Here is a 13,169-nt window from a genome sequence, read left to right as displayed (position 1 = left end):
GAGCTGCACATCTCCTCTGCAGGTGCAGGAGGAAGTCTCTGGGGATCCCCTTCTGCACCAGTGCTGTACAGCTGCTTTTCTACAGCAAGTGGGTTATACCTCCAGCTTCTTATAATGCACTATTAAACAGTCTATAGCAGAAAAGTACAAGAATGGATTGCAAAAAAATACAAGTCTGAATGGTCAGTCACTTGACTTCATGTCCCAGTCATTACTCTTCTAATGATTTCCTCTGAAAGCAAAGCTGCCAGCACATCTCTTCCCCAGCCCACTGGATGGTCCAGCCAAGGAGATGCCATGATCAAAATAAACATCCTTTGTCTGCCATTCCTCTGACTCCTAGATTTTATGGGATACTATTAACTACAATACAAACCAACAGCATCAGACAGATATAAATTCATTTTTTATTGTGGACTAATGAATCTCTGCCAGTCACAGCAGCAGGGGATGGGAAAACAGGAGAGGGTGTCTTGCTACCACAAACAGCTGAGGGAGCCAAACCTCCAGAGCAGTACATGGACATGAAGGAGTTTAGGGACTGGGGGTGTTAGTGCACATGCACTCTTAAAATATTTTCTGTTTACTAAGTCAGATGTGCTTGCCACCTCTGCCAGTCTGTTTGCTCGCTAACTATCAGCAGGGTGTAGCACTTCTTAATCTGAGAGCCTGCAAGCAGACCAGGTTACTATAAACCACACACAGCCCAATACAGGATTTCCTTTCTGTAGAAGGATGGCTTCCTGAGTAATTCATACAACAATCTCTTGCCCAAGCCTGTCCTTATCACAAACAGAAATATCCTGGCTCTGTGCTGGTGATCAGTACCAGCATCGGCTGGTTCGTTTCCAGCTTGTCCCATAACATTTGAAAACCCTCAAGGATTACTTTTTTGCATAGAAACTTGTTCGAGCAGGGCATTTATACTTACCCATTACATGGCATTCAGGAAGACACGCCTATGTGTTTCCAGCTAAGCAATGAACCAGGAGCAAAACCCCCAACCCATCTGCATCAGTGTCATTGGCACGCTGAGTTCTGTCTGATGAGCTGTGACTGTGGCACTCTGCTGTCCCATGCTCTCCATGAAGCTGAAGTGGCTCATGTTGTGAAGAATTCCAGCTACAGCATCATGAACAGGAAACACCTTTCAGCAAGGAGAGTGCAAGTACACAACCGTCATACAGAAGGGTTATCAGCAGTAATGGTGAATGTTTCTCACATTGAAAATGGAGACATGAAAACTCTCCAGGTCAAGCCTGAAAATCTTGCACTTGCTCTTCAAGTTCAGTATTTGATATAACCCACATTTGAATGACAACAGTCACAGCTTCCAGTGCTGTATCTAAACACTCCAGCCAACAAGCCCTGCTAACTCTCCGAGGGCAGCAGAGGAGGTGATCATGCTGTGCTGGTGACAACACCCCAGTGTGTCACCATCCCATGCAGGAGCCTACTCAGCCCTTCCCTTTCCCTGCCACCCCCAGGGCTCAGCAGATGTGGGTCTGACGACCCCTACTATGGAATCCCCAGGTTTAAAAAGCATCAATCAGGTAGAGCTAAACCTTGCACATGCTTGTGTTAAAATAGTTTAACAAAAACCAGTTTAACAGCAGTGCTTATCTCTGTGAGCAGGCTCTGAGTGAACGGCACATCACCCTGAGTCAGCAGAGCTATATAATAAAGCAGCACACACTGATATGTATTTGCACAGTCACTTCCACTAACCCATCAATAATGACAGTCAATTGTCATGATAATACTTCCATTTGTAATTTGTTACCTCTGGAGCAGACTTTGATTCTGTGTGCAGCTCCCTGAAGCAAGGCACTGCTAGGTAAGGGGCACAGCTGGGTAAGGGGCACAGCTGGACTTGCCAATGACCACGTTTCAAATAAGCAACACCTTATAAAATTATTTTAGAAGCCAAGGAAAGCAAAGCCCACAGAAAATCAGACCAAACTTACGTCCAAGAACACAAAGAAAAATGAAACACCTAAAATCCATTTAAGAAGTTGTTTGATTTAAGGCAAATACAGATGGGTAGTGCCTATGACTTCTGAAACCTCATAGCATGCAAGTCTAAACACAGGGGTGGTAAGTAGGGGCATGGGTGCAGCTCCAGAGACCAAACAGACTTTGATCCAGTTTGGATTCTTTCTCCCTAACAACAAACAAACAAACAAAAGAAAGCAAACAAAACCAGATACTGAATCAAGTCTGTGCTGGTGTGCTGTAGCAATTTCAGATCACTGACTGTTTGTATGAGAAGCAGATTAGTACCTTGGTATGTGAGAGAACTCAGGAATGAGTAACTGTTGCCTAAGATGAACAGGGTGAACATTGAGTAAGAGCAGAGTGTGGCATAATAATTGCCAGATGCAGGAAAATTTATCATTGGTTTTACAATGTGGATGAATATTTTCTAGGAAATCTCTGCAAACTTCTCGTGGTTTTTATGCTGTTTTCATAACACATGCAGGTCATGTGTGTAGTTTGTTCTGTAAGTTTCTCTTGGCTGTGATAATAAGGCTGTTTGGGCTTAGGTTTTTTGAGGTTTTTTAGTAAATCAGAAAGACAAATGTGTTAAGAATTCTGCTGACTATTCCTAACACACTACAGGTCAGCCTGGAATTAGTAGTCAGTATGAGATGACACATGGAGGGTGTATCATAACACATCATCTAAAAGCAAAGGCTGTAGCAGTATCACATGTATTTTGGTAAGTGTAGGGAGATATAAAGAGGGAAGAATATAACCATGAATCGTCTTGTTAGTAGGAAAGTCATGGAAAACAACACCCAGGGCTTTCACCACTGGGTCTGGTGAGTTATTTCTGTTGGAATACCAAGTCTGTGGAGAATGATGAGTCAGTTGGAAAGAAAGAATGAACTACCAGGTCACTCCGAAGCAGTAGCTTCATGTAAGTATTTTTATCCCAAGAGTTTGCAACATCATATCCAAGCAACGTACCAGATGAGTCCAGGTAGCTGCTTCAGCAGTGAAGAACTGCCAGCAATACAAGCTGAAAACCAGGCCATACTTTTTCTGCCCTGTCCATGGAAAAATCCCAAATGGAAGCAGCAATCCACAGGACAGCTTCAAGAATACTCATAGCAGCTTACCAGGATAAATCCTCTTGCTGGTCATCAGCCTGAAACGTCCAGTGAGCACTGGAATTCGTGTCACATCTGCTGGAGAGGACCATATGTCCCAGCTTATGCTGAACTAGTGCTCTGTGCTGCAAGTCTCTGCGTTTATGACAAATGATAAGCAAACACAGCCAGCCACAAAGTCTGTGTATAAACACATGTATCTGTCATCTTCCTCTGCAAGGCTTGGCTCCCTGAGAAGGCAGAACTGATTCTCATGCATTATCCCTCTAAGCATATGCCCCATGTCTTACAAGAATCTCATATTTTGTGTAAACAATAGCACTTGTGTCACTTAAAATTGAGACATAATTATTCATCATTAGCAAGTATTGCTGCAATATTTGGGTGGGAGGAATTGAAAGGCAGACGGTTATTAATTTAAAAAATCACATTTCAACCACATCCAAAGTCTTCTTCAACCACCTTCGAAGTATTCAAGTAAACAGCATTTTTCCTGCCAAAGTCAGAACAATGAGAGCTGTCAAGATGAGATGTGGAAGACAGCTCCTCATCTGTCACTAGCACTTAGCTTTCCAGGTCAGGGCTGGAATCCAGCCATTAAGCCACACTTGCAGAATAATCTCACCAGTGATTTTGTCCTGCTGCTGTTCTTTTGCTGGATAAAAAACCCACTCAGAAGCAGCAAGGTCAGCACATTTTCACATACCAGGAGTGCTGTATGGTTAGTACAATAATACAGCCACAAGGGAGATTCAGCTCCTCTCAAACTCTATTTCCAGTGTATTTTTGCCACAGACAAGTCTCTAAAGTCTCCAACAAGTTTACCATGGAACATCCAATTATCCCCAATGCTCTTGGGCTCAGAGTTAAGCATAAACTTACATCTCTAGTAGACTTGCATGCAGTGGCCTTCTCCTAGGCCAGCTCTAAAGCGAAGTCCCTTTCTCATGGGAATGCTGCAGGCTGGTAGAGGACAGACCTTTGTTAAACACGATACTGTCACTCCTGAGAGGAGAGCGGGCTCTGCCTGCCCTGGGATCCACAGCCATCAGCACGAGGAAACTTAGGATTCCTGACACGTGGTGAGCAGAGGCTCCTCTGTTTTGTCATTTGGGCATTCGTCCTGGGAAAGCAAGTTGTGCGTGTTCTTCCTCAGAAGCTGGGTGCCACCTCTGGAGCACGGTTGTGCCCCACAGCGGGGAGGAAACAATCTATCATCAGCAAGATGAGAGACGCCCTAAATTACACATAGGCTACTGCTTTAAAGGGAAGCTCACTTTAATGCAGAAGACAGCAACGAAGATCAACAGGACTGAGTCATCTGCCTTGACACTGCATGTCTGTCTGTGCCTATAAGCAAAGGCTTTTTACTCCACTAAACGTTTTATCCATTTACATACAGTCAGCAGCCTCTGACTATGCAGGTGCCCTCAAGCCACATTCTTGGGATAAATTCTTGACAGCTTGCTAAAACACTGCTGGCAGAACTTGTCTTCAAGGTGAACTGCAAGAAAATTCAAATCCCCATACCCACTGCTGCCTCTGCTCTGACCTGGACAGCCCAGGCAGGTGGCTGGCCAGTAGCCACAAAGAAAACAGAAAAGCACTTTTAGTGCCAGAAATAATCTTTTTATTACAGTCCAGAAAAGGTATTTTAAATATGAAAACCACCCACTGTATGTATGAATTGCTTTCATTAATATCTTGGTCTACACACGTCCACCTGTACCATAAAATCAATAAATCCATCTGTCCTAGGCACAAGTAACACTGAAAAACAAATCACTGACATGCAAACAGTTGGGTGGAAAATACCTGCAAGGAAAGAAGACATATGAAGCCTGAAGTCTAAAACAGACAATGAGAGTGTCAAGGTGGTCACCAGATGCATCCCTTCCTTTCCTCTGTGCCAGTTCAGGAACCAGGCATTGCAAGAAGAGCTAATCTGAATGATCTGACAGTTGCCTCAAACTACTCAGAGTATTTACCAAGATAGTGGAGGCAAACTCTTCTCCATGGTGCTACATGGCATTAGCAGCAGTGACAGTCTTGGGACGTTCAGGACAGATATCAGAAAAAAAATTGTCACTGGTAGGGTAATGCAGGACCAGAACAGGCTTCCCATGGAGGCTGTGAAATTTCTGTCCTTGGAGGTTTTCATCCCGCCTGGAAAAAATTATAGCTGACCTACTTTAGTGCTGGCCACAGTCCTGCTTCCAGCAGGAGGTTGGACAAGATGACCTCCAGAGCTCCTTTCCAAGTAACACTGCGTGACTCCTGGGCTTCCATCAGAATATCGTTTACTTCCAGCTAAGAACAAGCACAAGTAAAGGCAGTGCCATGGCTGCAGTTTGTGAGACAAAGACATTCAGAACCAAAACCCTCCATTTTTTAAAGTATCAGCATAGGTGTATTAATCTGCATCCTAACAAAACAAAACACTGCTGCTGCATTGCTGGACACAGAGGTACCATCCCTTGCTCTGCAAAACTGTAGCATAAGGTGGTACTTCTCAAAAACACCTGAAGTGAGCAGGAGGCTGCACTTATTGAAAGCACCTAACAACAACTGGACTTTTCCTTCTAACACAGTTAAGTTCTTTTAGAAATACATTACCCACTGAACCTGAACTGTTAATTCATTTACTCAACATTAGATTAGTCCCACAACTCTAAAATAAAAAGAGTATCAGCAAGTGTTCCCCAACACAAGCTAAGTTCTGCCACTTTGGAAGTACAACTGCTAAATCCATTTTTCATGTCAGACACAATGAAAACTAAGTAACAAATAGAAAAATGGTAGTAGCTTTAAACAATCTCCTCCCTTATGACACACATTCCTCCTTTAAATTGGCCAGTATTTTTGCCTTAGCCCTTTAAGCCTCCCAAGCTAAAAAATATGTGCAGAATTCAATGCAAGTGACATGCCACAGCTTCGAAGCTAGTGACAAAAAATGACTGGCATTTAAAATTATGTCTTCCCCAAAGTGCAGACACAAGGCAGATGTGTATAGATTAAATAACTCCTGTAATACTAAGAACAAATAGAGATGTAGAATCCATGTCATCCCCAGGACAGGGACCATATGGCATATCCTCAGCCGATCTGTGTGCTCAAGTGAGCCACACAGATTTACTCCAGACAAAAATGAAGCCCAACCCAGACAATGGTTTAGCTCTCTGCCAAACAATCCTATGAGTCTCATTTTACATAATTTGCACCGTAAATCACAGAATCATAGACTGGTTTGGGTTGGAAAGGACCTTAAACCTCTTCTCATTCCACAGTTCCCTTCCTGGAAAAATGCCTTCCAGCCTAAATGAGTGTACCTGCTGATTATCCCAGCAGAGCAGCTCAAGTCAACATGACCCACAGGACTTTTGGTAGGATAATGAAAGAGTCCAGAGTAATGGGAAGGATTTTAGAAAATTTAGGTGTGTTGACTGTATTTCTGTGAGATGTCTTTTATCATAGAATAACAGAATTATGGGATCATAGAATGGTTTGTGTTGGAAAGGACCTTAAAGATCATCTCATTCCAAGCCCCCTGCACTGGGCTGGGACACCTTCCATTTGACCAGGTTGCTCAGGGCCCCCTGGGACACTGCCAGGGATGGGGCAGCCACAATTTCCGTAGGAAACCTGTGCCAGGGCCTCCCCACCCTCATAGTGAAGAATTTCTCACTTCTATGTAATCTAAACCTGCCCTCTATCAACATAAAGCCATGAACCCTCGTCCTATCACTACACGCCCTTGACAAAAGTCCGTTCAGCTTCTGTCAGCATCACCTCGTTAATCCCAGCCACGGGGATTTGATTTCTGCCCGGCTGCTGCTGAAACGTGTCCTGGCACAGCCAGAGCTGCACGTCTGGGGCATCCCACGTGTGTTCTGCAGTGCCTGCAGACAGTGCAGGGATCCCGCTCCGGAACCAGCCCGAGTGCCCAGCTCAGGGGCTGCGCCGTGTGACCGTGCCACCCCCCAACACCAGCGTCACCATCATCTCTGACTGCGAGCAGCCCTGCAGGATAGCGGCCAGCTCGTCCCCAGCACTGACTGCAGAAGAAACCAGCAAGAGGTGAGATGCTGATCAAAGAGCAGGTAGCAGCCCTACAGCCCTGCACACACACAGATGGGCACCTGCTGCTCCTCCCCACTGAGAAATACAACTGCTTCTGCAGGAGAAAATCGGGATCGAGCCCTGGCTTATCACCCGAGCTAGAAAAGACCTCATTACTTTGAGGGGAAGGATTTAATCCCACTGCATATTCCAAAACCCAAATTATGTGTGTATTTATCACTTACAAGGAAGCCCCAAAACTCAAAGGCACAGTGAAGACCCTGTCATCTTCCCCACTCCCCGTTCTGAAAATGCAGCATTCCACAGCCTTTCTCTGATCCAAGCTCCTCTTCCTCTGTCAACATGACCAGAGTTCACTGGGGATCACTATGATAACAGACTTGTACAAGCTATATACTTTGGCCTCTGCCTGCCATTAACCCCTGCTGGGATGGCTGGTATTAACTCAGCTTAGTTCTGCCTCAACATAAAGTAACTACAGCCTAGCAGCAGCTGTACAATAGAATTGTACAGCACTAAGCACCTTTTGTTCTTTTGTAACCTTTTACCACTTTTTTTTAGTCTTTCGAAATCTGAAACAGGTTTTTAAACAAAAAAAAGGGTCCTTTTTAATGAGAAAAATGAAAAGCAACTCAATTTTCTATGTAAAACAACAACAACAAAAAGAGTAAACTGCCAGTGAGCAGGGAAATGCACAAGCTTTGGAAGTGGCAGAACAGCCCATCCACACTTTAATGGACGGGGAGAAATCTGCTGCTCCATTAAAGAAAGAACAAATCCTGCTCAGAAGCATAAAGCAGATTTGATCTCCCAGTTCATATTTCATGCCTGCAGCTGGAGACAGTGTTACTGTCTGACACCCTTCTCAAACGTGCAGGATGTGTTCAGCTGCTGAGGACAAAGGACTCTCTATGAGCACTTTCAATTACAGCAGATATGACCAAACACAGGCCTCACATGGCAATTTCTTGCTATTTGATGTTCCCAGCCCCTGGCCAAACAAAATACATTAAACATGAGATTTGTCTCTTAAAAATTGTTGCCCCAAGTGAGCAGTGTGTGATGGTCTCGAGGGCCACCCACACCTTGGACAATCCCATGAGCACGTCTGTCACTCTGACAGAAGCCAATCCCACCACTGCTGACCACCGCCACAGACACGTTCAGAGAATCTCTGCAACCCCAGCCTTGGATAACACCAGGCTTCAGCTGAGTACCAGCTCTCGAGGAAAGCCCCATGGATGCCTTGTCCAGCTTTCAATCCTGATGTCATGGCTAAAAGACCAGGAACTGTCTGGCTCAGTTTCCAGTTTATGTCACAAGACCATTGTATGTATGGGCATGCAGTGTGTGGCTTTGAGTCAAAATACACCATGCCCTGCCCTCCCCCCCTGCAATAATGGACTTATAAAAGATGCCATGCCATGGTGCCCCTGGTATGAAAGACTTTACAGTGAACTATTCATCAAGCAATCTTTTTTCCTTCTTTTACTCAATTATTAAAGCCCATGACTTGCACAACTGCACTGCACAAGCTTCCAGCACCACTTGTTACCCCTTTAACCACTTTATAGTTAATCATTCTTTTGTGCTGATTCCTCTCTCCTCCACATTACCTGGGAATTTTCCACATGCATATTGAATACTTTAGAGAAACTAAGGCAAGAAATCTGCTAGATGTAACTTTTGTTCAGAGAATTGGTCAAATTAGGGAAGATATTGCATTAGTGTAATAGGATGCACCTAAAACTTGAGTTTTCACACACACTGCTCACAACTGTCTGGGGCTAAGGCAAGTAAAATGAGACTCCCTTTGAGTTATTTTCTGATTATGCAGTCCCTGAAAAATCTGTGCTTTAGCTTTGAGTTCCTCTAGTCGAGTTATTCCAGTGGGTGTGCAAACCAGTCACAGATAGAGAACCAAGTGGTACTTTGATTGAACCAAGTAAATAACATCAGTAGTTTGAGTCTAACAAGGTGACACTTGCAACAGTTTGATAGAAATTATTTTTAAAGCACATACAAAGTGACAGTCATAACAAAATCTCACAGAATAGGAGTTTCTCTATATTGAGATTTAACCTTCTGCCTAAGCTCCTTCACCAAAAAAAATAAAGGGTAAATAATCCTCTTTAAGAAGCCTTTCACATCAAATCACACACCAATCAGTACCCACAAACACTAACAGAGCTACTAAAAAAGGCAGGCTCAGAGGTACCTGTATTAAATGCTGTCTGAAGCAAAGTAAGATAAGCTTGAAAGCTCTAACAGAATATTGAATGCAACTCCACAGTGCTCAAAATGGCTCTCTCCACCTGCTTTATGGCTGGGATCAATTCCTTACACACACACTCAGGTAAAAAAAATGCAAACCAAACAAACCCAAGCAAATACCAAAAAAACAACAAAAAATCCCCAGTGTAACAAAGAACAACACAGTCAGTAAAATTCTATTTAAAGAATTCAGAACTGTGCCTGAAAAAAACCCATCCCAAAACAGAAAGAAGTCCTTAAGTAAAACTGGTCTTATAATACCAATTTTTATTAAGATGGACTGAAAATAAATACTTGCTATTACTTCACTTACCCTGAAAACAGAACAAATATTCTTCTTTGTCAGTATTAACCATTTCAAAATGAGCTGATGTGCTCCAGCTTATTTCAAGTACATATAAATTTGAAGGCAACAGAGAATGTATTTATCATTTTTATGTGTGTGCATCCATACACAAATATTGTATATATAAATCATGTACATATTTTGCTGCCACCTTGTGAACAGTCTCTGAATAGGGAGGTTTAGTTCACACAGACTCAATTCTGCCACCTTTATTCACATTTAGCTCAACTGACTTTAATCTAGATACTTTTTAAATGGGTACTCAATGTGACAAAGGATGGCTGAATCAAGTGCTTAGTGCAGAAAAATTTAAAAGGCTGAATAAAATAGCTGAGTCTTCCACAATTTCCATACACTTTTGTGTCACAGTTTATTGCCACAACTATAATGCAAAATATAACTAAATTCGTTCTGATAAAAATATTGCAGCTTTGCATCCAAGTTGTATGGCTGTCTTCAAAACAGAATAAGCTGGTGTCTGTAAAAAGAATAAAAGATTAAACACATCTACTGAAGTGCTTTGCTTGAACTAGATTGTGATAAGGAATAGTAATCACTATTAAAAAAAAAATCAAAGTAAAAACACACACTCCCCAAGAAAACCCCACCTGTATTTGCAGTCTAATCTATCATAGAGAAAACAAAATTAAGATTTATCAACTTTGCAGAATATTTCCATTTCTCCACAAGTGTAAGTCAAGAGAAAAACCAGAAGTTACACATTCCCCACAGAGTTTCCAAGTGAGCACAGAATTTAGTTCAGTATTTCACACTTCCTAGTAAGATGATGCCTCCAGTTCCCAGCTGTATGGATAGCACCTATTAGCCTTATCTTCAAAAATATTTCATCTGAACTGAAATCAAAAGAAAATCTAAAAATTTGCAGAGGATATCTCTTAGGAAAAAAATCAAAACACTTTAACACTTGACACGAATTCTAACAGATTCAGTTCTGATCTAGAGCAATGAAAGTTATAACATGCAGGACTTTCCTTTGGGGAAGAGTATCAAGAGCCTTATTTTGTGCTTCTCAAAGAACCACATCCCAGTCTCTAGGTAAGGAAGGCAAGAGCAGCACATCTACATCCTCACTGACAGCACCAATGAGTCAACATTCTACTCACAGCTTCTGCATCGTGCTTGAGCCCAATGTCGTGGTGCTCCTGCTCATCGTCCCGGAATTGCTTTATTACCTTGAAAAACAGCCATTACTGAGTCTATTTTGCAGAAAAATCGAGGCAGCCAGTACACACAACTAGATGCTGTTGTCCATTGTGTGTACCATGGCAAGCCAGGGTCTCTCAAAAACTTCTCTGGGCAGCTGGGCACTGTCCCTGCCCAACAGCTTCACACTGCTTTTGGTTTCCTCACTAGTTCTCCTCATATTGGCACTGTGAATAAACTCCCTGCCTGGATTTTCCTCTTTGTTTTGTGTCATCTCCAGCTATTTCACTGTATCATTATCTTCAGGGGTGGTATTTCCCTGGTGCACCTCAGCACAACCCTGGTTACTTCAGACACAATTTCTGTAGCAGTAGGACACATTGGAATGATCAGACTTTGCTACACGTTACACCATGCACAGCCCAACACACTGGCAGCCAGCAAGGCTGGAAATGAACCAGTTCCATGTGCTGCCTGTGGACACAGTTCCATCTCCCACAGACACCCTACAGGAGTGTGTCCCAGTTTGATACCTAAAATGCTTGGGAATTTATTTTCTCACAGAGCTGACAAACATCAGCTCCCTACACACTCTGAGCAGCATCCAGGACTAGAACATGAACAGGGTGCTGGCTGGCAGCAGTGGAGGCAAACCCCCCCGGGGTGCATCAAACACAGCGTGGGCAGAGGGGCTGCAGAGGGTGTCACCTTGAGCTCACCCTGAGCACTGTGTATAGCTCTGGGCCCCACAGCTTAAGGGGCACGTGAAGGTACTTGAATGCCTTCAGAGGAGGGCAACACAGCTACTATGCAATCATATTTCCTCCTTTTGTTTCCCCTCTAGACCCTTCCTCTCAATTAAAATTAATCAAACTCAAAGCATAATTCTCCCACTCAAAAAGGAAACACTGCATTACTGAAAGCATACTGAACATAACCCAACATATGTTTTAATTCTGGTGCTTGATCAATTTGCTGAAGGAAAAAAGCATCCTTCTATTTTATTAGTTTCTGTTGACTTCAGCATTCTAAGTGACAGAACAAAAAGATCTACAGTAAATTCTACATGCATATTATTTTTAAAAGACAAAATCACATCAGATAATTCAATCAATTTGTTAAACTACTTTTCAGTCATGGTTAAATACCTGCAATAGTTCTTTGTACTTTTCTGGATCCTCTTCTATTAGAGTTCGGATCTGGTTGTTGTAGTGCTCTGATATACTCTCTTCCACAGCCACTGTGCAAGCCATTGCACCCTTCCTTCCAAGCAAAGCACTTCCAGCCCCTGGGATTGGGGTACCAGACACATGAATACAATGAAATCTGAAGCAATACAAATAATTTAACACAATTGAAGACTTCACAAAACAACAACAATAGTTGTTGTACAGACTCACCTAAAACAAACCCTGCTACATTCCAGAAAGGCAATAGAACAGTAGGTCGAACTCTGTATGCAACCATGAGCTCATTGAACTTTTTCAGGTGGTCTTTTTCTTGATTCCACATTTGCTGCAAAAGAGCCAGGTCACAGTGAAGCATATAACCCCAAGAGATAAACATTTCCAATAAAACTAATAAAAACCAAACCAGCTCAGGCCACATATGCTGTGATAGCTGAGGCAATACTGTAACACTGCAACATCACAGAGAAGAAAGGCTGCAGAAGGGCAGATGCAGATCGTTATAAAACGGGCAGATGAGGATTTGCAAAATAGGACAACACTCCAGTAACTGCAGCATCCGTAACTTCCTTACCAAGCACTCCCACCACTGTTTATAAACCCACACGTTCGGAAGTGCTTAGAACAAAAATGGACAGCAATGTTGCCATGAAGGCTACGATCGTTCCCTGTCATCCGGCCGCCGTTAATCCAATGCAAACGGAGCAGAAGCACAGGCCGGGCTCCAGGCTCACCTGGATGACGGGCCCCACGCTAGACCTGCCCAGCACGGCCATCTGCCCCGCATAGATGCGGTTCGCCCCGTACTCCCCCGCATGGTCCACGCGGATGATGCGGTCTATGACGGGCTTGTTGATGCCCTCCTGCGCCACCCGCGTGCTGCACAGCCTGAGGGAAGCCCCTCCGGCGGGCAGAGGCCGCAGACCTGTCGGAGAAACAAAGGGGACGCGAGCTCCGCCCCCGCCCGGGCCCCGCCCGGGGCGGGGCGGCGCGGGCCGGGCC

General features: G+C 43.7%; 1 protein-coding gene across 1 annotated transcript; it reads right to left on the bottom strand.

Annotated features, from left to right (window-relative positions):
• Positions 1-9,717: 9,717 nt before the first annotated feature.
• COQ7 (coenzyme Q7, hydroxylase) lies at positions 9,718-13,168 on the bottom strand (the record flags this gene model as incomplete). The annotated part of the gene is made up of 5 exons (XM_008633526.2): positions 9,718-10,294; positions 10,941-11,009; positions 12,129-12,268; positions 12,381-12,495; positions 12,902-13,168. Coding segments are annotated over 5 exons (669 nt in total), but the record flags the coding sequence as incomplete, so codon positions are not given.
• Position 13,169: the final 1 nt, after the last annotated feature.

Source organism: Corvus brachyrhynchos, unplaced genomic scaffold (assembly GCF_000691975.1).
Source record: "Corvus brachyrhynchos isolate BGI_N302 unplaced genomic scaffold, ASM69197v1 scaffold5, whole genome shotgun sequence".
Classification (NCBI taxonomy): Eukaryota; Metazoa; Chordata; class Aves; order Passeriformes; family Corvidae; genus Corvus; species Corvus brachyrhynchos.
Note: the sequence above shows the minus strand (reverse complement) of the source record. Positions and strands in the feature narration are given on the sequence as shown.